Genomic DNA, 25,257 nt, shown 5'->3' with positions numbered 1-25,257 from the left:
AGCAGGCACATGTGAGCATGTTAGAGAGGGGTGAAAGGAGACAAATGGTTTTTTGGACATGATGAGCTGATGGAGTGTGAGCAGGGAAATATTTTGTGAAGGGATTCAGGGAAACTGGTTAGCCGGACTTGAGTCCTGGAGGTAGGAAGTACAATGCCTGCACTTAAGAGGAGGGGTTTGGGATACTGGCTGTTTGAAGTAACATCAAATCTGTTATATCTGGGCACCTCTACAAAGACAGCAATTATGTGTGAATGATGGTGAAAGTGTTTCTTTTTTTGGGTCACCCTACCTTGGTGGGAGACAGCGAACCTGTTGAGAAAAAAATATGTATATATCACTCTATATATATTTCTCTCTCTCTCACTTATTCTTATGTGTGTGTCTCAGTGTACTTCACAGGGTAGTGTAGCTAGACAGACACAGTTGGAGGGTCAGCTGGTAGACTCACCACTTCTGGGTAAGTACACTTATATACTGTATTTCAACAATCATAATAATAATAAAAATAATAATAATAATAATAATAATAATAATGTGGTGAATGGTTTTGAAAACTGACAAGTTGAAGAATTGAGACACTTGTGCAACACATGGGAATCTTTATTGAGGAAATGTTTTGCCACACAGTGGCTGATGAAGCCACTGTGTGGCAAAACGTTTCTTCAATAAAGATTCCCATGTGTTGCACAAGTGTCTCAATTCTTCAATAATAATAATAATAATAATAATAATAATAATAATAATAATAATATGTCAACTGTTGCCATTAAATTTCATGTTTTTTTTATTTTTCTCTTATGATATAGTAGTGAGTGATGAAAACATTTCTTTGGGTCACTTTGCCTCAATGGGAAAGGGCCGATCTCTTAAAAAAATAATAATTAAAATTGTACTATGATACCACAATTTAAGTTTTTTAGGTAAACTGAAAATCTGTTTTAACAAGGAATTCCTGAGAAAAAAGTAAGTTCAGAAAATGATGTAAATTACATGTCACTGAAGTGACAGACAATATTTACTTTACAGCTAATCCAAATGCAACTTTATTGAATTTAAGTAATGCAGAACTAGACATTATTCACAAATACTTCAACATACAGAAGTGCATCCTTAATTTTGTATACATGATACTTATTACAAGAATATAAAATAATGATTCTGTCTTTGGAGACAACAAAATTCCAGGATCACACAACCGCTACAATCAATTCAATATTCAAGTTTTTTTTTTTTCATTTATTTTCTTGGGAGAAGGGATTCCATGATTATTTAACAACAAATATTAGCCCACATTCCTCACTAAATATGATTAAACTATATTTTCATATTCTCAATGCCACAAGCATTTGAAAAACAGTATATTCTTATTCTCTTATCTGTAATTCTCACAACCATTAAATACATTTTGAAAGTATTCAAAATATGCTAGAATCCTCATTTTCTGTAATGAGGAATCTAGCCAACCTGTAATCCTTAAAACAATTAAACTTGATAAAAGTGTTCATTGTAATTCCTAAATTTATTTTTACAATCACTTAGAGACTGTATATGTAAGTAATCAATTAATTACGTATTACGGTATAGTTTGTTTGCAATCGTGTCATTACGATTTTGTGAGTCAATTAATTATTGCGTTATTAGCCTTAATTTAGCCTTAATTTTGACTGAAATGCTCTCCATATTAAGGAGCTTTCTGCACACACACCTCAATGTCATCCAACTCTATACAAACATTGTATCATGCCAAAGTACGTATTCTTTAATATGCGCATATACAAATAGTATGTACGTATATATACTGTATTTTAATACACTACTTGGATATTCAATCCAATTATTAGATTGAAAAAACTGCTATGGGCAAAACATCTCAATAAATATCCCACTAGTATATTTATTGATATATAAAACTGACAGAGTAAATGATGGTAAAGGTGTTTCTTTTTTTCGGGTCACCCTGCCTCGGTAGGAAATAGCCAATGTGTTAGTAAAAATATAAAAAAATAACAAAACTGACAAGTAGATGAATAAGACACATGTGCAGTGCCGGGTACGTTTATCAGAAAGAATTTATAAAGCTTAAATAACACTACAACTTTATAATAAAGATACCTAGGCACTGTGTGTGTCTTATTCGTCTTCCACTTATCGTATTATACACAAGTCTCAGTCATCTAGTTTTGGTATTACATGTGTCTTATTTATCTTGCAGTTCTAGTATTACACACGTCTTATTCACCTACCAGTCATATTTACATACTTGTATTTAATACCATCCCTTACCAAGGTCTCTACTCTAAATTTTAGATCTGAGGATTGGTATTGGTCACAAGACCTGCTGCAACAGGACCAATGAACTGCCAGAACTGCAAAAAGCATTCTCCTTATATGACAAAGTGATCCAGAATATAGAAACCACATCAAGGTTGGTCACTCAGGCTTGTTTACACCCCAAGACCAAGAACCGCTGGCAAGACATATACAACAAGACTTTTAAAATTGCTAACCTGCTTGAGGAGTTGCAGAATTATTTGCCAGAAGTCGTAGTTGGATTGAAACTCAATTACAAAACCTGTCCTTCAGTGGAAACTCGTTTAGTGAGGTTAGATGTTACCTACGGCGACCGCACTAGAAGTTCAGTTGGCCCAGGACTGTACTTAGATGTTGAAACACAAACGACCACAGTGAGAGGATGTTCACAGACCAACCACTTCAGGAATATTATGCCTGCCATTAAAGGCTATAATGGAACACATGGAGAATTTTGTGTGGTCCTTAACTCCACTGCCTCGACAACATTCCCAGTCTCAACACTGATATCAACAACAAAACATAAAACATCAACCACAGCTTCATATTTAACAACTACAGGAATGCCAGAACACAGAAAAACAACTAAAGTAAAACCAGACACACACAATGGAACAACTACAGTCAGACCAGAAAATAGAAAAACTACATCAATGTCTAAGTCAAAACCACCTAGAAAAACTACATCAATGTCTAAGTCAAAACCACCTAGAAAAACTACATCAATGTCTAAGTCAAAACCACCTAGAAAAACTACATCAATGTCTAAGTCAAAACCACCTAGAAAAACTACATCAATGTCTAAGTCAAAACCACCTAGAAAAACTACATCAATGTCTAAGTCAAAACCACCTAGAAAAACTACATCAATGTCTAAGTCAAAACCACCTAGAAAAACTACATCAATGTCTAAGTCAAAACCACCTAGAAAAACTACATCAATGTCTAAGTCAAAACCACCTAGAAAAACTACATCAATGTCTAAGTCAACACCACCTAGAAAAACTACATCAATGTCTAAGTCAACACCACCTAGAAAAACTACATCAATGTCTAAGTCAACACCACCTAGAAAAACTACATCAATGTCTAAGTCAACACCACCTAGAAAAACTACATCAATGTCTAAGTCAAAACCACCTAGAAAAACTACATCAATGTCTAAGTCAACACCACCTAGAAAAACTACATCAATGTCTAAGTCAACACCACCTAGAAAAACTACATCAATGTCTAAGTCAACACCACCTAGAAAAACTACATCAATGTCTAAGTCAACACCACCTAGAAAAACTACATCAATGTCTAAGTCAACACCACCTAGAAAAACTACATCAATGTCTAAGTCACCACCTAGAAAAACTACATCAATGTCTAAGTCAACACCACCTAGAAAAACTACATCAATGTCTAAGTCAACACCACCTAGAAAAACTACATCAATGTCTAAGTCAAAACCACCTAGAAAAACTACATCAATGTCTAAGTCAACACCACCTAGAAAAACTACATCAATGTCTAAGTCAACACCACCTAGAAAAACTACATCAATGTCTAAGTCAACACCACCTAGAAAAACTACATCAATGTCTAAGTCAACACCACCTAGAAAAACTACATCAATGTCTAAGTCAACACCACCTAGAAAAACTACATCAATGTCTAAGTCAACACCACCTAGAAAAACTACATCAATGTCTAAGTCAACACCACCTAGAAAAACTACGGCACAACACACTATAACAACAACTAGAAGAAAAACCCCAACACACGCAAAAACTTTTACAGCTTCACACTTCTGGACACTACCAGGAAAAAACACCACAGTCAGTCCAGGTGCTACTGTAACTACTGTACGCATAATTACACCTCAGAATGCTACTAACACAGGTATGACTCCCACTACCATCAATACCAACAATACAATCAAAGAATGTGTGACAGCACCGTTCTTGGTAGCTCAACGCATCACAGACTTCAACAGAGAACTGTCCAACATAACTATGAGAATCAATGAAATTACCAAGGAACTGATCAAGTGTTCACTTGACAAAGACAAGCTGAACAAAGTTCATATTCTCTCATCAAACCTCGAAACTGCTCTCCAAGAGTTGAAGAACATACAGGCAGAGCTGGAGAGCATAAAAGGACCTCATCGCAGATTCCTCTTGTTTTCCTCATTACAAAATCTCCTCAACACTGTCAACTCCAGAGCTCATGGTAGGTAACTAGTTGATGCAGTTTATTGGGTTTAAATTTTATCAGCTACATGATGGTCATGAAGGCTGCATGGTCACCTGTACACCACCAATCAAGGATACTTTTATCCCTAAAATATGGATTAAGTAAGCTCTAAACACATATGTACTGCTAGATACTCATCTTGATGTTTATTATTACAGGTGGTAGCTAGGGTATCTGGTGAGGTGTAGGGTTAAAAATCTCTAACATTGATTCTTTGTCACCTAGCAGTATATACCAAGCAGTTAGTGACTGTTGTGGTTGGCATCCTGGGAAATAACCAGAAGACAACAATGGAAATAAGCCACATTGCTTGGCTTTCTTGGGTTATCCTGAGATTTGTCAGAAGGATGCCTAAACAAGAAGGCTTCAGATCATTAACCCTTGAGGATTTATAACCCAGGCAAAATGCTGTATAATCATTATGGCTTTAGCTCATCCTCATGAATACAATAACCCAGGACAACCAAAGAAAGTCAAACACAGTGGTTTATTTCCACAGGAGTCCTTAAGACTTTCTTCAAAATTTGACCCTCAACAATCAATCAACTGAAAAATTGAGACTCTTATGCAACATATGGGAATCTTTATTGAAGAAACATTTTGCCACACAGTGGCTTCATGAGTCTTATACAAAGCAGGAAGGTATAAGAAGAGGGTATAAGGAGGGGAGGAGTTTGAGGTAATCAGTCCCTCAGCCTGATATATGTCTTATGAGCCACCATTTTTAACGTATATACATGTATACTCATAAATTCTAGAGGCTTCAAATCAAGCAGGAGTAAGCTGGTAGGCCCACATGTGAGAGAATGGGTCTGTGTGGTCAGTGTGCACCATATAAAAAAAATCCTGTAGCACGCAGTGCATGAGGAAAAAAACTGACCGTTTTTTTTTAATTAAAATGCTGACTTTGTGGTCTATTTTCGTATAGTATTTATGGTTGTATTTTCGTTTTCTTGGTCTCATTTGATAGAATGGAAAACATATTATAGAAATAGAGGTGATTTTGATTGGTTTTACTATGAAAAGAACCTTGAAATGGAGCTCAAAGTACGGGAAATGTTTGATTTATGCTGATGTTCAAAAGTAAACAAATGATGTCATTTTCCAATAAATGTCCAAGTAGCCATTCTAATATGCAGTCATGAATGGTTTGACATTATTTATACAATTATTACAATTTTGCAGTGGTCTGCATAACAGTAAATCTTCTATTTTTTGTTTGAATAAAAATTCAAAATAGAAAGCAAGAGTAATATCAGAGGTGCCTGGAGACGTGACTGATGAACAAAGAAAATGTTATTTTAGAACCAGGAATGTCTGCATTGTTCATTCTGGGCCCTATTTTGAAATTGTCATATTTTTTAATTTTCATGAAATTGGCCAAATTGCAAATTTCTGACCACGTTATTGGGTAGTTGAAATCAGTAAATGGGCAGTTTCTTGTACTCAATCAATAGAAAATATGGAGTTCTAAAGAAACAGCTATGAGTTTGGTTGACTGGAACAATGGAATTAGCCGAAAATAGGGCTCAAAGTGGACAAAATTGCTGATTTGTAAATATCGCCGAGGTCGCTAACTTCACGAGAGCGTAATTCCATCAGTTTTCCATCAAATTTCGTTCTTTTGGTGTCATTACAATCGGAAAAAGATTCTCTATCATTTCCTAAGAATTTTTTTTTTTTTTTTTTTTTTGAAATTTTGAGATGCCAGGAGACACCTCAGGATTTGGGGTTGCGACAGTCAAGGAGTTAAAGTTATTTACTGGTACTCAGTATTAAAGCCTCACTGAGCAATTCGAGTTCATGTAGACTAATCATTGTACAGAAGAATTTACAAGTTATTGTGTGAAAATCAGTAATTCAGTATTCACAATTTCTTCAATAAAATTTGCACCTATGCTACCCAAGATTACTACTTACAAAATCAAGTTAAGACACCACAGCATTTAAAGTCTCAAAACTCCAAGATTCTTTGGCTAAAAAAATGACAAATAAAAACCTATACAGCCCAACAACAATGTGAATTTTTCTTTGAGCAAAGCCCACCATTCCTGAAACTTTGAAGCTGATCAGAAAAAACATTATTTAGCTATTTCTCAGAATCAAAGTTCATTAGTTATGTTACAAAACTGGTAAATTTGCATCTACAAAGTCTTAAGGTTATTGGGTCCCATCCTGTCCATGATATGCATCAATCAATAAAGATTGTACAGGCAGGCCCTGCTTTACAGCTTGCCAGAAATGCTCTGCATAACTATGGGCCTTAAACAACCTCTCAAGTGTCACCCATTTCTGTGTGAAGAATGTATCATGTTGAAATAAGCTTATATTTGTAGTCAGCTGCATGATATTAGTCAGAGAGAGAGGGACATGAGCATGCACATGTAGGTGAATATATGTGTGTGTGTGTGTCTGATCTTCCATATACAGACAACTGCATCTTACTGAACTCTCTTATACTTGTCACTCATCTGGTAGGGTCCACTGGGCTATACAATTTGATCACTAGGCTTTGTGCAGCATTATGGTCCTGTAATATCTCTTTCATGCCAACAGTGGTGTGTGGCAACAGCGAGCACATGCTGCTGAAGTCCCTGAAGGATCTGTCCTGGGCCCTGAGTGCCCTGACAGAGGACATTGACAGCAGCAAGCACCAATACCAGGTCAACAATGCTGCACGAACAGCAGTCACTGCCTTCTCTCAGGTGAAACTTTCTTTATACAGCTGAATTTAAAAATTAATTGTTATCTTACCTCAGCAGCAGGGAGGAGTAAAAGGGATTAAATTGGTTAAATCAGGTGTGCCTGAGGGAGCTAAAGAAAGGGGTTAGGAGTAATATTAAATGATCAACCACAAAAGAAAAGAAGAGGTATTGGGGTTAAATTCAAGAATTATGTGGATGAGAATAAGAGTGGGATGTAATCAGTGGATTACAGTGTTATTGCACCAGGAAAAGAGAGATTGAGAGAGAGAGATTGAGAGAGAGAGAGAGAGAGAGAGAGAGAGAGAGAGAGAGAGAGAGAGATTGAGATTGAGAGAGATTGAGATAGATTGAGATTGAGAGAGATTGAGATTGAGAGAGATTGAGATTGAGAGAGAGAGAGATTGAGAGAGAGAGAGATTGAGAGAGAGAGAGATTGAGAGAGAGAGAGATTGAGAGAGAGAGAGAGATTGAGAGAGAGAGAGAGATAGAGAGAGAGAGATAGAGAGAGAGAGATAGAGAGAGAGAGATAGAGAGAGAGAGATAGAGAGAGAGAGACAGAGAGAGAGAGAGAGAGAGAGAGAGAGAGAGAGAGAGAGAGAGAGAGAGAGAATGAATGTATAGAGGAGAGATTTTGGGAAGTGTTAAGCAAATGTTCAGAGAGTTTTGAACCAAGTGAGAAAATAATTGTTGCAGAGGACATAAATGCTAAAATGGGAGAAACTGTTGTAGGATAGACAGGGATGTGTGATATAACCATGGTTGTTTAACATATTTATAGATGGGATCATAAAAGAAGTAAATGCTAAGGTGTTGGAAAGAGATGTGGGAATAGAGGTTAATGAATTTGATACAAAGTGGGGGTTGTCACAGTTGCCTTTTTGCCAATGACACTGTTCGTTTGTGACATTCTGGGAAGAAGTTGCAAAGGTTGGTAGAGGAATTTGGGAGAGTACAGGAGGGTCCTGCTTATACAGCAGGTTAGGTTCTGGGCTACTGCTGAAAAGCGAAAATCACTGTAAAATGAAACATAGCCTTTTTCACCTTCAAATGCATGTACAAGCCTGATAACATGTTTACACTATCATATATAAAGTGAGCAATAGAACTAGGCCTAAAAAATGCATATACAGTACACATATTACTTACCTTAAAATATTTTCATTCTTAGCTTATAGTGAGTAGTGAATACAGTGGACCCCCGGGTTACGATATTATTTCATTCCAGAAGTATGTTCAGGTGCCAGTACTGACCGAATTTGTTCCCATAAGGAATATTGTGAATTAGATTAGTCCATTTCAGACCCCCAAACATACACATACAAACGCACTTACATAAATACACTTACATAATTGGTCTCATTGGGAGCTGATCGTAAACCGGGGGTCCACTGTATATTTATTGTAGGAAGTCTGAATAAATGAAGAATGGGTATAATTGAAAACCACTGCATTAGAAAAACACTGTAAAGTGGGGCCCACCTGTATGTAAAACAAGGAAATTAAAAGTGAACCTAGAAAAAAAACAGATGATAAGAGTAACAAAAAATCTCGGCAATGAGAGGTTGGATATCAGATTTAAGGGAGTATGAAGTATAGGAGATGGCCAGTGTGTTAAATAGTAAGTAAGTTTATTCAGGTATACACAAATACAGTTACATAGATTACCATATATTGCAGCATATGTGTAGAAAACCTAGGATAACCCAAAAATCACTTAGAGGGACAGTACTTTATAGGTCAGTGCACACAGCAGTTTTACAGGTAGTAGTAACTTAATTTTAACCATAGTTCAAAATACATGATATTCTCTCTAAGACTGCTACTTTAAAAAGTACTATATGTGAACTGATAGCATTACACATTAAAACTGTTGTCACACAGCTGTCTTAACAAGGCAATTAACAACACAATATAAACTTGAACATTTAATTCAATTCTTCATAAATGACACCCTCTAGAATTTTAATTACTGTACTCATGTATTGTGGGCAGGTGGTTCGTGGACACTGCGAGCTGAGCAACAATGAACAGGCAGAGGTTAAGCAGCTCTTGAACCACCTGAGTGACCATAAGATAAAGAAGGTGGCTGCTCTTCTCTCTCAGGTCAGTGTGATCTTCCTAGCTTATACTGGAACATACAGCTATTTGCTCACCCCTTTGAACTCAAATTAGGTTGTAATGAATAAACAGATGAGGGCTTCGAACCATAGTCCATAAACTAACAGTCCAGACCCCTCATCCACCCATATGTTTATTTCTTGACTTATTATTTGCATTATACTTATAGGGAATAAGACTCAAGATAAGTCATAACAAACAACTGCTAATGAATAAACAGATGAATGAACAATATGGACCCTATCCATGCTTCTGTTTATTCAGCAAGAGTTATTCACTGTGACTTAGCATGGGTTTATGGACTATATGGCTTTGTGAGATACAAGAATACAAATACTGTACCATGAAAGTTTCTGAGGCTCAGGTATGAGACAGTAGGGTCACAGTTGGTGCCACTGATACAACCACACAGCTCAATTCTTTGAATCAAGAACCCTTCATCAACATCACAGCATTCCCCTTATCACCAAAGGATGACAGTCATTAAGGGTGCTAAACCAGTAAGGATCATACTGTCTGGGGAATGTCAATATCAGGTTTGATCCATGGAAGGGAAGGAGTACCTCTAATTCTTGATTACCAGCATCAAAGCATTTCCTTAAAGAGATGTTATTATGCAGATTCTGATCAGTTCTGTTTAATCCTTCAGACATGTGAGAGATGTCTAGATCCTGACCACTGGCTCTACCTTCAAATTTCCCTTTTTTTTTTTTTTTTTGACATTTATATTTTTATTTTTTTCATCTGCTATCTTCCAATTCTCTTTTACTCTTCAATTTTCCATCCTGTTAAGGTATCCTCCTCTTTTATGCCTTCTTCTCTTTCATCACAATTTTATCTTAGTAAGTTGTGTCATCCGTAGAGTGAGGATGCTAACCTGGCCAAGAAGTCAGAATTGGAGAATCAGTTGCAACAGCTGGAAGGTCGCAAGTGGCAGGTAGAAGCAGTTCTCAAGCAATATAAGTTTAATGCTTCTGCTACTATTACTGGAACAACTGTTGCTGGTGGTGGTACTGCTGATCGTGCTTCTCCAGGTGCTAATGCTGATGTTAATGAAGCCTTGGCTACTACTGGTGGAGGGGGTGGTGCCACTGGTGCTGCTGATGCTGCCGTTACTGGTGCTTCTGGTGGTGCTGCTGCTACTCGTGTTGTTGCCACCCAGGTTTAATGTAGTATTATTAACAAAGATGCACACACAACACAACCATAGTAGATAATCAGGCTTGATCTAAGGAAAGGGAGGGCAGCTCTAACTCCTAGGATTGAGAATCCTTCACCAGTATCAAGGCACCTAAGCCATCCTAGAAAAGCATCTTGGTTTATAATGACCAACTCGAGGGATTACTGCTATTATTAACCCTCAAGGGAGGTTCTTTGATACTGGTGAGAGGCTCATGATCCAAGGAATTGGACCTGCCCTCCCCTTCCCTGGATCAAATTTGAATGTCTCCCATTCCCCCCAAGCACTATACAACTCCTATGGGCTCAGTGCTTGCCCATGAACATAGCATAATTGCTATTGTTATTATAATTATGGGGAAATCAGGTTCGATTCAAGGTCGGCGAGGGTAGCTCTAATATGTAATATATACATTTTTTTTTTTTAACAAGTTGGCCGTCTCCCGCCAAAACAGGGTGACCCAAAAAGAAAATACTTTCATCATCATTCAACACTTTCACCTCACTCATACATAATCACTGTCTTTGTAGAGGGGCCTAGATACAACAGTTTAGAAGCATATACGTATAAAGATATGTAACATATCCCTCCAAACTGCCAATATCCCAAACTCCTCCTTTAAAGTGCAGGCATTATACTTCCCATTTCCAGTACTCAAGTCCGGCTATATCAAAATAACTGGTTTCCCTGAATCCCTTCACTAAATATTACCCTGCTCACACTCCAACAGCTCGTCAGGTCCCAAAAACCATTCGTCTCCATTCACTCCTATCTAACACGCTCACACATGCTTGCTGGAAGTCTAAGCCCCTCGCCCACAAAACCTCCTTTATATACATACATATGTATGTACTTGAAAAAAAAAAAGACACTTTGAGGGGGACACATACTGATGTCACCATCATACAGTATTATACCTCTACCTTACAACAAGTATTTTATAATTCAATGAATTTTCTTCTCATTAATTAAATTCCTTTTACTCTTCAATGTACTGTGTGGTGATAAATAAAGCATATGTTAAACAAGACAATCCTGTATCAACCTCCTACACAAAATTAAATGCAGCATATATACATTTTTTTTTTTTTAAACAAGTCGGCCGTCTCCCACCGAGGCAGGGTGACCCAAAAAGAAAGAAAATCCCCAAAAAGAAAATACTTTCATCATCATTCAACACTTTCACCTCACTCACACATAATTACTGTTTTTGCAGAGGTGCTCAGAACACAACAGTTTAGAAGCATATATGTATAAAGATACACAACATATCCCTCCAAACTGCTAATATATACATGTATCTACTAATTACCTAGGTAGTAGGTTGGTAGACAGCAACCGCCCAGGGAGGTACTACCGTCCTGCCAAGTGAGTGTAAAACGAAAGCCTGTAATTGTTTTGTATGATGGTAGGATTGCTGGTGTCTTTTGTCTGTCTCATAAACACGCAAGATTTCAGGTATGTCTTGGTACTTCTACTTACACTTAGGTCACACTACACAAACATGTACAAGCATATATATACACACCCCTCTTGTTTTTCTGCTATTTTCTTTCTAGTTCTTGTTCTTGTTTATTTCCTCTTACCTCCATGGGGAAGTGGAACAGAATTCTTCCTCCGTAAGCCATGCGTGTTGTAAGAGGCAACTAAAATGCCAGGGGCAAGGGGCTAGTAACCCCTTCTCCTGTATATATTACTAAATGTGGAAGGAGAAACTTTCGTTTTTCCTTTTGGGCCACCCTGCCTTGGTGGGATACGGCTGATGTGTTGAATGAAAGAAAGATCTACTAATTATTATATTAACTGAGAAGCATCTGGGGAACAGGAGATACTAAGGTTTGATCCAAGGAAAGGGACTGTAGCTCCAATTCTTGATATTAAGAAAGGACCCCTCTGCCAACAATGCTGCTCCCAACAGAAAGTGAATTATTTTAAATGAGCAGGATGTAAATTCTCTTGAGTGTGGGATACCAGATGGCTATATTAAGTTTTATGATGCAGTAACAGAAGCACAGGTGGGTGTTAATTATGACTTCTATCCTGAGTCAGTGAAGAGGGACGGACGGACGGACAGACAGACAGACGGACGGACGGACGGACACACACACACACACACACACACACACACACACACACACACACACACACACACACACACACACACACACACACACACACACACACACACACACACACACAGAGCAACAAGGGGTCACAGTTGGAAGTTGAAGACTTAGATGAACCACAGGGATGTTAGGACGTATTTCTTTGGTCACAGAGTTGTCAAGAAGTGGAGCAGTCTGGGAAGTGATGCAGTGGAGGAAGGATCCATACACAGCTTTAAGGAGAGGTATGATAAAGCTCATGGAGCGGGTAGAGTGACTGAGTAGTGGCCAGTGAAGAGGCGGGGCCAGAAGCTGTGACTTGACCCCTGCAACCACAACTAGGTGAGTACACACACAAACACAAATACAAACACACACAAACAAACACACACACACATACACACACACACACACACACACACACACACACACACACACACACACACACACACACACACACACACACACACACACACACACACACACACATACACACACAGTGTGTGTGAGCACCGGCCATCTCCTACCAAGGTAGGGTGACCTGAAAATGAAGAAACACATCTGCATCATTACTACAGTTCAGATGTCCCTCCAAACTGCAATATCCTCACCCCTCCTTCAGAGTGCAGGCTATACTTCCCACCTCCAGAACTCAAGTCTGACTAACCAGTTTCCCCGAATCCCTTCATAAATGTTACCTTGCTCACACTACAACAGCACATCAAGTCATGAAAACCACTTGCCTCCATTTACTTCTTTCTAACACATTCACATATGCCTGTTGGATGTTCAAGCCTCTTGCATATAAACTTCTTTTAGCCCTCTGACAAACCTTTCATAGGACGACCTTTACCCCGCCTTCCCTCCACTACAGATTTACACACCCTCCAAGTCATCCTATTTTGTTCCACCATATCTAAACGACCAGACTGCTTCAACAACCCCTCCTCAGCCCTCTGGACACTTTTATTAACCTCACACCCCCTTCTACTCTTCAAATTATGAATTCTCTGCATAATATTCCCACTACACAATGCCCTCAGGCATGACATCTCCACTACCTCCAGCCTCCTCCTCACTCCAAAATTCACAACCCATGCTTTACACCCATAGAACAGTACTGGTACCACTATACTCTCATACATTACCTTTTTTGCCTCCATGGTAATGTTCTTTGTCTCTACAGATGCCTCAAAGCACCACCAACCTTTTTTACCCCATCAGTTCTATGGTTCACCTCATCTGTCATGGACTTATCCACCAACAAGTCACAAGTCCACTCCCAAATATCCAAATACACTCACTCCCTCCTTCCAATTTGATATCCACTCTCCCAATGCCTAAATTTTTTATTACCCTCATCACCCTGCTTTTTCCTATGTTCACTTTTAAGTTCCTTCTTTTATGTGAAGTTTCCTCTTCAAATTATGGTTTAATAATGAACTTATCCAGCCATGGAATTTTTACTTTTATTCCCAGCTTTCATTAGACCTATAATGTGGAGTGTATGAGAAGATTATGTTGTGAAAGTGCAGGATACTTTTTCAAGATCTGGTGAGCTTTGAGTGAATGAAAGTGACTGAGTGTGTTTCACTCAATACAGTACATAAGTCCCCCTGTATCTGCAAGGGATACGTTCCAGTACTTACTATGGATAACCAAAACCATGGATAGCAGCAAGCCCTCTATACGAGTTGTTTTTTGTTTTCATACATACCTATGATAAAGTTTAACTGATAAATTAAGCATAGGAAGTGGAGAATTAGCACTTTTTCACTGATAGGAAGCACTTCACAGCTTCTCTGATGCTTTGAAGAACTGCCACCATCGCTACTTTTGCACTCCGGGGCCATTATTAAACAAAATTAAGGGTTATTTTCGGGCTATGGTAAGCCACGTATAACTGAAACCATGGAAACAGAATCTGCAGATACAGGGGGTCTACTGTACATCATTATTTACCTGATTATCATTTATATGGCTTCCAACTTGCTGGTTTTGTTTGATCAGCACTTCATTAGATAATGTGAAAAAATGAACGTGTAAAACAAGGTGATCATAAAATATGATCATTCAGTGATATTAAAAATCTAACACACACACTCTACCCCACTGAAGGTGCTGGATACAATAATCTACCACATTATGTTACATTGTGCCATATTTTAAAGAGAATTCAAATAACATTAAAATATCACCTTCATTTTTTATTTTTTAAGAATCATATCCATGTAAGCCTCAGAAAGCAAGTCTTCCTTCTCAATTCCAAGCTGTCGTTGGAGATCAGTGGCAATTTTCTCTCCATCCTCAACAGTCTGATCCTCACGCAGCATAACCTACCAACATAAACAAGCTAAATGTGACATCAGTTATAATTTAAACACACAGTTACACGATTATAAAGTGTAATGAACACCTGTCAATGCTTAAAGAAAACCCACAAAAAAGATTAAAACACATGGATTTTGCCTGTACATTTTGTCCTTCATCCAAGGTCCTCATCAGCTGAAGAGAATCTCAGTTGGAGGTCAAACTATTACTTTATTTTTATTAACACATCAGCCATGAGGTCTTGCCTCTGGTAAGACCTCACTCTGTAGATGAATGGTTCACAGAACTGACACGTTGATAAATTAGACACATGTGCAACTCTTGGGTATCTTTATTGAAGAAACGTTTCGCCACACAGTGGCTTCATCAGTCCATACAAAGGAGAATCTTGAAGAACAGGAGGAGAATGAGGTAATCAGTCCCTCAACCTTGAGTCGATGTGGTCAGTCCATCAGTATTCTATTCAAGATTGATGGACTGACCACATCGACTCAAGGTTGAGGGACTGATTACCTCATTCTCCTCCTGTTCTTCAAGATTCTCCTTTGTATGGACTGATGAAGCCACTATGTGGCAAAATGTTTCCTCAATAAAGATACCCAAGAGTTGCACATGTGTCTAATTTATCAAGACCTCACTCTCCTGCCAGAGGCACACTTACACTACAGTTATAAAACTGCAACATTAACATCCCTCCTTCAGAGTGCAGGTACTATATTTTCCCATCTTCAGGACTCAAGTCCAGCCTGCCGGTTTCCCTGAATCCTTTCATAAATGTTACCTTGCTCACACTCCAACAGCACGTCAAGTCCTAAAAACCATTTGTCTCCACTTGCTCCTATTTAAACATGCTCATGCATGCTTGCTGGAAGTCCAAGCCCCTTGTACACAAGACCTCCTTTACCCACTCCCTCCAACCTTTCCTAGGCTGACCCTTACCCTGCCTTCCCTCCACTACAGATTTATATACTCTTGAAATCATTCTTTTTTTTTTTTTCCATCCTCTCTACATGTCCAAAACAGGTACCAAATGCACAGGGCTCTCCTGTACAATGACAAGTGTCATAAACACTCATCAATGAGCAGATAAATAAACCTGAATGCAAAATTAAACAGAGTTGAAAGGATTTGTATATTTAGATCTTGGTCAGAGACCCTTTTTAGCAACTGAGAGTCTCAGACCGAGGCAGAAATATACAGAACCATTCATCTTCATGTTTACTCTCCATCCATGTTGGATTTACCTGTTCATATAAAGTAATGATGTACTATAAACTTGCCTCAAGCTCCAGTGTCAATATAACAGTCAACATATGTGTCAAAATAAACAATGTCAAAATTCATAGGATCAACAAATACAATATCATACAGTGTCACCATAGAGTCAACATATACAGTGCATACACTTAGGGCATCTTCATTAGATAAGGTTTGATACTAGGACCAAGGTCTTAGGATCAAACTGAACCAGATATAGTGGAGAGTGTATGAGATGGTCCTTTTAGACCTATGTATGACAATTGTTGTGTTCATAAACATGTACAGAAGAATTCTTCCCAGTTTTGCTTATGTAGGTCTTATTGCAACCCTCACATGGTATGGTGTATACTCCTGCTTCACTGTTGGGGGTGTCATAGGGAGCTCTCTTCCTGGTGTGGTCCTGATGGAAGATGTGGCCCTGGCAGCTATATGGATGTTACTAATTGAATGGATCTGTGTTGTACTAGTGGCCATTTCTCCATCAGATAGGTTCAATCATTTTTTTTTTCTGACAATGGTATTGTTGCTGGAGTTGAGTATAGTTCTTGCACTTACAATCTTGTATAAAATAGGGAAGGAAGTGTAAGCATAGAAAAGCATGGGTAATGAATTATAATTCTTCTAGGAATCTGGGACTGGAGAAGATAGCTCTTGGAAAAAAACAAATGACTACATCTCCTTCTGTGAGTAGAAATGAATAAGGTTACTTTATTTAAGGACTTTCTGTAACCTGAGACAGTGTCTTTGCTGGGTGACTTGCATAGTAGGACATCAGGATATGGTAGCTTGCCTTTGTTATCAAGTTCTAGAGTGAATTTGATAGAAGTTTTGACACTGCTTATCATCATGTACACATCTGAGCCATGTGACCATGTTGGGAGTGATAGGGCAAAAACTTCCAGTCTCCAAGTTTTCCATAAAAGTATTGGCCAGAACTACACTCAGCTGCTTTCCCAGTGGTAAGCCAAAATACTGGTTTTCATATCTAAATGAAATGAAGTTAACCCAACTCACTTTCAAGCTTTTACCTGATCATCATCTGTGATTTACATTCTCCATTACATATACCATGCCCTCATTGTTCATTTCAATCATTTGGAGTGACGAAGATCCCAGGATCAAAAAATATCCATTAAAATATGTCCCACAGTGTAAACACTTCATGTCCTCCTTCATTGTACCTTCTACCTAATAACATGGTAGTCAACATACAGTATCAGCAAGGAGTCTGGTCTGCACAACTTACCTCAAGTTCCATGAAGTCTCCCAGACCATAAACGGTGTCAACATGGACTCTGGTTTGATCAACCATGTATAAGGTTCGTGTCTTCTTCACTACACCCTTTGTCCCAAGACAGCGCCTCAGTAACGTACACAGATCTCCACTCAGTTCTCCAACATTTCCGGAGACCTGTAATCACACACAACACTGATTAGCATCAAAAATGCTTCACAAATAGAACTAGTCATTCTTTACTAATTTTGGGTCAATGAATATGGAAATAATGCTCAAAATTGCAAATTTGTTCTATTTTTAACAATATATGCTCAGGGCAGTTGCTGGTAACTTTGACCCAGGAATGCAGGATAAAGAAACCATACAGGGTAAAGGCTCTTGATTCAAGCCCACAATGCATAATTGCTGAAATCATACATACAGTTTCCTACAGCCACAATGCATGATTCTTTCTTTCTTTCAACACACTGGCCGTATCCCACCGAGGTGGGGTAGCCCAAAAGGAAAAACGAAAGTTTCTCCTTTTACATTTAGTAATATATACAGGAGAAGGGGTTACTAGCCCCTTGCTCCTGGCATTTTAGTCGCCTCTTACAACATGCATGGCTTACGGAGGAAGAATTCTGTTCCACTTCTCCATGGAGGTAAGAGGAAATAAACAAGAACAAGAACTAGTAAGAAAATAGAAGAAAACCCAGAGGGGTGTGTATACATATGCTTGCACATGTATGTGTAGTGTGAAATAAGTGTAAGTAGAAGTAACAAGACATACCTGAAACCTTGCATGTTTATGAGACAGAAAAATGGACACCAGCAATCCTACCATCATGTAAAACAATTGCAGGGTTTCGTTTTACACTCACTTGGCAGGACGGCAGACAATGCATGATAATTTAAAAGAAAAATGCATACATTTTCTTTTAGCCAATCAATTGTTATTATGGTCATATTCATTTTCAGCATCCCAAAAACCATAAAATATCTTTTTTCTCCAAAATGCATTTTTTTTAAATTTGTAAACCAGTGCCATTAGAAAAAATGTAGTACAGTGGACCCCCGACATTCGATGGCATCGACATTCGATAAATCCGACATTCGATGCATTTTAACGCCCCCGACATTCGATGGCATCGACATTCGATAAATCCGACATTCGATGCATTTTAACGCAAAAACTTTGCCTCGACATTCGATGGAAAACCCGACAATCAATACGATTCGTACAAGACGTGTCCACATGTGGCCTGAACTGCCCCATGTGTGCCAGTGTTTACAAGCTAGCCAGTGTGCGCGCATCTAAGAATACATACGGTACATTCCATATTATCCACATTATCACTGTTTTTGGTGCTTGTTTCTGCAAAATAAGTAACCTTGGGCCCCAAGAAAGCTTCTAGTGCCAACCCTTCGAGAAAAAAGGTGCTAATGACTATTGAAATGAAGAAAGAGATAATTGCAAAGTACGAAAGTGGAGTGCGTGTGTCAGAGTGCATTATGATTTGGTAAAGAAATTGCCTGCAACTAGTGGTGATGAGTGAATTTAAGGCCAGCAAAGGTTGGTTTGAAAGATTTAAGAATCGTAATGGCATATACAGTGTGGTAAGGCATGGTGAGCCTGCCAGTTCAAGTCCTAATGGAAGGGGATTCCCCTTCTAAACACTAACTCTTCCCTCCCATCCCATCAATCATCACCAGATCTTCATTAAAGGTAAGTGTCAATTATTCTATTGTTATTAATCTATTGTTATTGTTGTTATTGTAATTATTCTATTGCATTAAACTTAATATTTCATGGGGTAAAAAATTTTTTTCATACTTTTGGGTGTCTTTCACGGATTAATTTGATTTCCATTATTTCTTATGGGGAAAATTAATTTGACTTTCGATATTTTTGACATTCGATGGCTCTCAGGAACGGATTAATATCGAATGTCAGGGGTCCACTGTATTTATAACCAATCCACTATTATCCATGGAGGCAAAGAAGGAAATGTATGAGAGTATAATGGTACCAACACTCTTATATGGGTGTGAAGCATGGGTAGTGAATGCTGCAGCAAGGAGGAGGCTGGAAGCAGTGGAGATGTCATGTCTAAGGGCAATGTGTGGTGTAAATATTAAGCAGAGAATTTATAGTGTGGAAATTAGGAGGTGTGAAGTTACTAAAAGTATTATTCAGAGGGCTGAAGAGGGGTTATTGAGATGGTTTGGTCATTTAGAGAGGAAGGAGTAAAATAGAATGATTTGCAGGGTGTATAAATCTGTAGTGGAGGGGAGGAGGGGTAGGAATCATCCTAGGAAAGGATGGAGAGAGGTTGTTTGAAAGAGATTTTGTGTGCAAGGGGCTTGGACATACAGCAGGCATGTGTCAGCATCTTAGATAGAAATGAATGGAGACAAATTGTTTTTGGGATCTAATGAACTGTTGGAGTGTGAGCAGGGTAATATTTTGTGAAGGGATTCAGGGAAACCGGTTAGCCAGACTTGAGTCCTGGAGGGGGAAAGTACAATGTCTGCACTTTAAAGGAGGGGTTTGGGATATTGGCTGTTTGGAGTGACATCTAAACTGTCATATCTGGGCACCTTTGCAAAGAGTGATTATCTATGAGTGATGGCGAAAGTGTTTGCTTTTTGGGTCACCCTGCCTCGGTGGGAGATGGCCGATATGTTATAGAAAACAAAAAAAAAAAACACTATTTTCCCAAGATTAAGGATTATAATGACTGGACAGTAATACATAAAAAGTCTACAGTAAACATAATGGAATAATATACATATATGAAATGAAATAAATTAAATGGAATGCCATATACAGTGGAACCTCGGTACTCGAGCAGCTCCCTACTCGAACAATTCAGTATTCAAACGCTTTGTTCAGTAAAAAAATCGCTTGGTAGTCAACTGTTTGCACGGCACTCGATCAAACAAACACGACCTGCCAGAACTCTGTAAACTATTTCGTGTTTCTTCACATTTTTTACATTATTTGTATAAATAAGCCACCATGGGGCCTATGAAGATTAGTGATAACAGCCAACCAAAAAAGAAAATTGATTGGGAAAATTTGTTTGGTACTCGAACAGATCGGCACTCAAACAGCCTTCTGGAACAAATTAAGTTCAAGTACCGAGGTTCCAATGTATATTATTAAAAATGATAAGTCTACGTCCTGTACACAACAAATGTACTTTAAGATTTATGGATCAGAGTAAGAAAAATTATGATTTTTTTTAAATTGCAATATTATTATTATTTATTATTTTACCTCAACAGCCATCTCCCATCATGGCAGTGCTAAGTGGTGGGGCCATATAGCACCTGGGAAATGGGAGATAATCAGGTTTGTTCCAAGGAGGGAAAGGACAGCTTCACCCTGCCTTTGTAGGAGATGGCTGGTGAGTTAAAAAAGTTACCTTAACATAATCACTGGAGTGAAGTCAACAGTTACCTTGACATAATCACTGCACTTTGGGCCGTCCTGGTCTGGTCTCTCATAATATATCAGCTCTTCCATTTCATCCTGTAAAATACCATTTTAAGGCATCACTAATAACACTTACCTTAATTTTTTAAATTGCTGGGACAAAAGGGTAAACATATATTGTTAGATGAAACACTAAACATAGGTGGAATATTTAGAACAAGGAGAGATAGAGACTGGAGCTTGTATTCAATAATAATAAACTTTGCTATAACAAACTCTTGTAAAATAATGAACTACTCTGTGAATAGTTTATTTCCAGAAAGAATTCCATTCTTAATGTGTATACATATACAGATACAAGAATATGTAAAAATATGAACTGCTCTCAGAACAGTTTATTTTCAGAAGGAATTCCATTCTTAATATGTACACATACAGTAATGCATGACTAACCAACCTTTACGACCCGGAGTTTTAATCTTCCATTTGGTGAATTGAAGAACGTGTCTTCCTGGTGGAGCACGTGCCCCTTACTACCAGACAGTTGAGCCGCTCGCTCGTGCAACTTTACCACATCTCGTACCAGGGCTTTGATTTCGACATTGCGTGGCATTTTAAATCTTCAGTGATCTGAAAGATAATAAAATACTAAAGAACAAATAATAATAATAATTTATTTTTTATTTTTTATTTATTTATTAATTTGAACATGATACAGAGAAGTACAAAAGAATACAGTTAAATGCAGCATGCCAAAGCCACTTGAATGCATAGCATTACGGGCAGGCAATAATAATAATAATAATAATAATAATAATAATAATAATAATAATAATAATAATAATTCAAATTCAATAATAATAATAATCATGCTTTATTTCAGCATGATACAATGTTTGTACAAAGATGAATGACATTTAAGTGTGCATCCAGAAAGTCCCTTAATATGCAGAGCATTTCAGGCAAACTTAAGATTACCTTAAGATTAAAAAGGCAATGACAATCTGAGTAATTTTATACATACATAACAAATAACAAATTACACTCTTAGATGAGTGTAAATACAGTATAGTATGTTGCTTCACTTAGCAGTGATGTTCACAAAGATGTGGATAAAGCATTAAAATTCTAAAAGTGCTAAGAGCACATGCTAAATCAAGAGGTATAAATGCTTATCTAATAATATATGGGGATTGAAGGAAAACTGGAGGAAGAAGAACAGGGACAAAATTGAAAGAAAATAAGTTTCAGGATTTGTTTGACATAGTATATTGCTGTCAGGATCACATTAAGGTAAGGAGGTGTTTTTTTAACAGCAGATTTTGAAATGGATGGCAGACAGAGGACCTTTGGAATTTTCAGGCAAAGAATTTCAGATTTTAAGGCCTTTTCTGTGTATTGAGTTTTTATACAGGTTGAACCGGACACAGGGAACATCAAAGAGATTTTTGTCTGCTATTATGCCTATAAGTTCTGTTGCAGCTATTAAGAAAGAGTTTCAAAGCAGGATTAATATTAGAATTGATTGTCCTGTATACTGTATATAGTATGCACAGTAGTATTAATAATAATAATAATATATGTGAATATTAAATATAGTAAGCAGGTTTAATCTTTTGAAGAGAAGGGGAGTGTATTGCCTGGAAACTGATTGGGTAATATAGTTCATACAGCACAAGGCTGGTAGGCAACGCTCTCGCCTCAAGCACTGAGTGTTCATTGTTCAATCTCCAGCCAAGTACGTAGTATGTAGAAACATCAGACGTATTTTCTAATACCTGCTGTCCCTGTTCACTTAGCAGTAAGTAGAGACCTGGGTGTTAGTTGACCAGTGTGGATTGCATCCTGGGGACAAGATTGAAAATAAGACGGTTTCTGATGATGCACTGACTGTCTTGGGTTATCCTGGATGGCTAATGTTCCAGGTTAAAAATCCAAACAAATCTTATCTTAAATTACCTAGGATCACCCAAAAAAAAGTCAGTGACTTTTTTCATCAGTAATCTGTCTCATAACTAGGTTGCTAGCACAGAGCTCACACACTGATGTTTGTGGTTCAATCTTCGGTATGGGTGGACACATTTGAATCTATTTCCTTAAGACACCTGCTGTCCTTGTTCACCTAGCAGCAAGTAGGTACTTGCCCCGAAATGCCTAGGCATGATAGTGGCTTTCTTTGTAATTGATATTTTATAATATGTAAACCACACATTGTAAACTTTGCAAGGAAATAAACATTTTTATTTAATTTTCATTGAGTGTTAGTCAATTGGTGTGGGTTGCATCCTGGAGTATACCTGGAGACAATTGACCTAATTTACCAGAAATGCTCTGCATAACTAGGGACTTTCTACATAATATGTTGTTGATGTCAGCTATGGTCTATATCAGTTGAATATGTACTTGTAGAAATAAATATTCCTATTTCCATCACTGTTCTTTCCTAAAGTACAGGTGATGATGTATGGTGACTCGACCAGAGGACTAATGACTAGGATAAATGTTCCAAGGGAGACTAAGAGGAGAGATTTGTTACTAAGAGCAAGAATGGAGGGAGAGAGAGGAAAGGTAGACTTTCCAGTAGACCAACACACAAGTTGTGAGATCAGAACCATAATAATAATAACCCTTATTTCTATAAGTATATGTACAAAGTACAGATGCTACCCTACTTACAAACATTCGAGTTATGAACATTCGGACGTACGAACAGACCGTACTAATTGTAACTGTACCAATTAAAAAGGTAAATAGTTTTTTATTACAGTATTTATTATTAAAATATGATTTAGCATTAAGAACTGTACATTACTGATACTGTACAGTATTGTTTTTAAGTTTTCAACAAACAATGGTGCAGAAAGAGAACAATAATAATAATGACAATAATATTAAAAAAATAATAATAAAATGGAGAAATAATGACTTACGAACAATTCAAGATACGAACAGCCTTCTGGAACGTAACGTGTTTGTAAGTTGGCGGGTGTCTGTATACAGGCGTAACTGAAATCAATGACATACTACTATATAGAAAGCCCCTTGTTTTGCAGAGCATTCTGGGTAAATTAGGTCAGTTTTGTCCCCCGCGGCCTGGCCTGTGACCAGGCCATGGGGGCACTGATCCCCAAAACCCTCTCCAGGTATACTCCAGGATGCGACCCACACCAGTCGACTAACGCGCAAGTATCTAATTTACTGATAAGTGAACAGGAACAACAGGTGTCTTAAGGAAACACAACCTAATATTTCTACCTGTACCAAGGATCGAACCGTAGACCTCAGTGTGTGAGCTGAGTGCGCTAACAATCGAGCTAAGGGATGCCAAACCATGGGGTCCCAGACCTGAATAAGTAAGTTTATTGAGGTATACACAAATATAGTTACGTAGATTATCATACATACAATATGTGTAGAGTAAGTAAGTAAGTATGTTTATTCAGGTATACACAAATACAGTTACATAGAATTATCATACATAGCAGCATATGTGTAGAGAACCTAGGATAACCCAAAAAAGTCAGACAGAGTGACTTATTTCCATTGGGGTCCTTAGAGGACCTAGGATAACCCAAAAAAGTCAGTGACTTATTTCCATTGGGGTCCTTTTAATACCTTATTATTATACTATAAAGGAGATATACTAGGAATAAGGTAAAATGAATTATTTACATTTACAAGTGTGTTAGATAAAAACAATAAAATATCTGTCACTACATTCATTAGGTACTTTTCTGTCACTACATTCATTAGGTACCTTTCTGTCACTACATTCATTAGATACCTTTCTGTCACTACATTCATTAGGTACTTTTCTCACTACATTCATTAGGTACCTTTCTGTCACTACATTCATTAGGTACCTTTCTGTCACTACATTCATTAGGTACTTTTCTCACTACATTCATTAGGAACCTTTCTGTCACTACATTCATTAGGTACCTTTCTGTCACTACATTCATTAGGTACCTTTCTGTCACTACATTCATTAGGTACTTTTCTCACTACATTCATTAGGTACCTTTCTGTCACTACATTCATTAGGTACCTTTCTGTCACTACTTTCATTAGGTACTTTTCTCACTACATTCATTAGGTACCTTTCTGTCACTACATTCATTAGGCACCTTTCTGTGACTACATTCATTAGGTACCTTTCTGTCACTACATTCATTAGGCACCTTTCCATCACTACATTCATTAGGTACTTTTCTGTCACTACATTCATTAGGTACCTTTCTGTCACTACATTCATTAGGTACCTTTCTGTCACTACATTCATTAGGTACCCTTAGGCTGTCTTCTTGAACTGGTTTACACTATGACTGCCTTTAACATGT

General features: G+C 37.8%; 3 protein-coding genes across 11 annotated transcripts in view; 2 read left to right on the top strand and 1 right to left on the bottom strand.

Moving 5' to 3' along the window:
• The window catches only part of LOC128703416 (uncharacterized), a 21,509-nt gene extending 17,659 nt beyond the window's left edge, over window positions 1-3,850 (top strand). The window contains exons 3-6 of the mRNA XM_070104696.1: window positions 391-460; window positions 2,311-3,586; window positions 3,693-3,727; window positions 3,837-3,850. Coding sequence (XP_069960797.1) covers window positions 391-460; window positions 2,311-3,586; window positions 3,693-3,727; window positions 3,837-3,850 — 1,395 coding nt within the window. The remainder of the gene's footprint in view (window positions 1-390; window positions 461-2,310; window positions 3,587-3,692; window positions 3,728-3,836) is intronic.
• LOC128703418 (uncharacterized) overlaps window positions 1-25,257 on the bottom strand; it is a 41,162-nt gene that overhangs the window by 13,406 nt on the left and 2,499 nt on the right. For 5 of the 9 annotated variants that reach the window (XM_070104566.1, XM_070104567.1, XM_070104569.1 and 2 more), the window contains exons 2-5: window positions 21,375-21,547; window positions 20,942-21,013; window positions 17,503-17,667; window positions 14,852-15,001 (exon numbers count right to left, since the gene is read on the bottom strand). In XM_070104566.1, the coding sequence (XP_069960667.1) occupies window positions 14,873-15,001; window positions 17,503-17,667; window positions 20,942-21,013; window positions 21,375-21,530 (522 nt within the window). In that variant the 5' untranslated portion in view covers window positions 21,531-21,547 and the 3' untranslated portion in view covers window positions 14,852-14,872. Of the gene's footprint in view, window positions 1-9,174; window positions 10,520-14,851; window positions 15,002-17,502; window positions 17,668-20,941; window positions 21,014-21,374; window positions 21,548-25,179; window positions 25,244-25,257 lie in introns of those variants that run through there. The other 4 variants (XM_070104562.1, XM_070104565.1, XM_070104564.1 and 1 more) reach the window with 3 other exon arrangements.
• On the top strand, window positions 3,836-10,962 carry LOC128703415 (uncharacterized). Its single transcript, XM_053798059.2, has 4 exons — window positions 3,836-4,533; window positions 7,114-7,262; window positions 9,255-9,365; window positions 10,243-10,962. The coding sequence occupies exons 1-4, from the start codon at window positions 3,864-3,866 to the stop codon at window positions 10,546-10,548; spliced, it is 1,236 nt and encodes a 411-aa protein (XP_053654034.2). The 5' UTR covers window positions 3,836-3,863; the 3' UTR covers window positions 10,549-10,962.

This window comes from Cherax quadricarinatus, chromosome 93, assembly GCF_038502225.1.
Source record: "Cherax quadricarinatus isolate ZL_2023a chromosome 93, ASM3850222v1, whole genome shotgun sequence".
NCBI classification, from domain to species: Eukaryota; Metazoa; Arthropoda; class Malacostraca; order Decapoda; family Parastacidae; genus Cherax; species Cherax quadricarinatus.
This window is presented reverse-complemented; position numbering and strand designations above follow the sequence as displayed.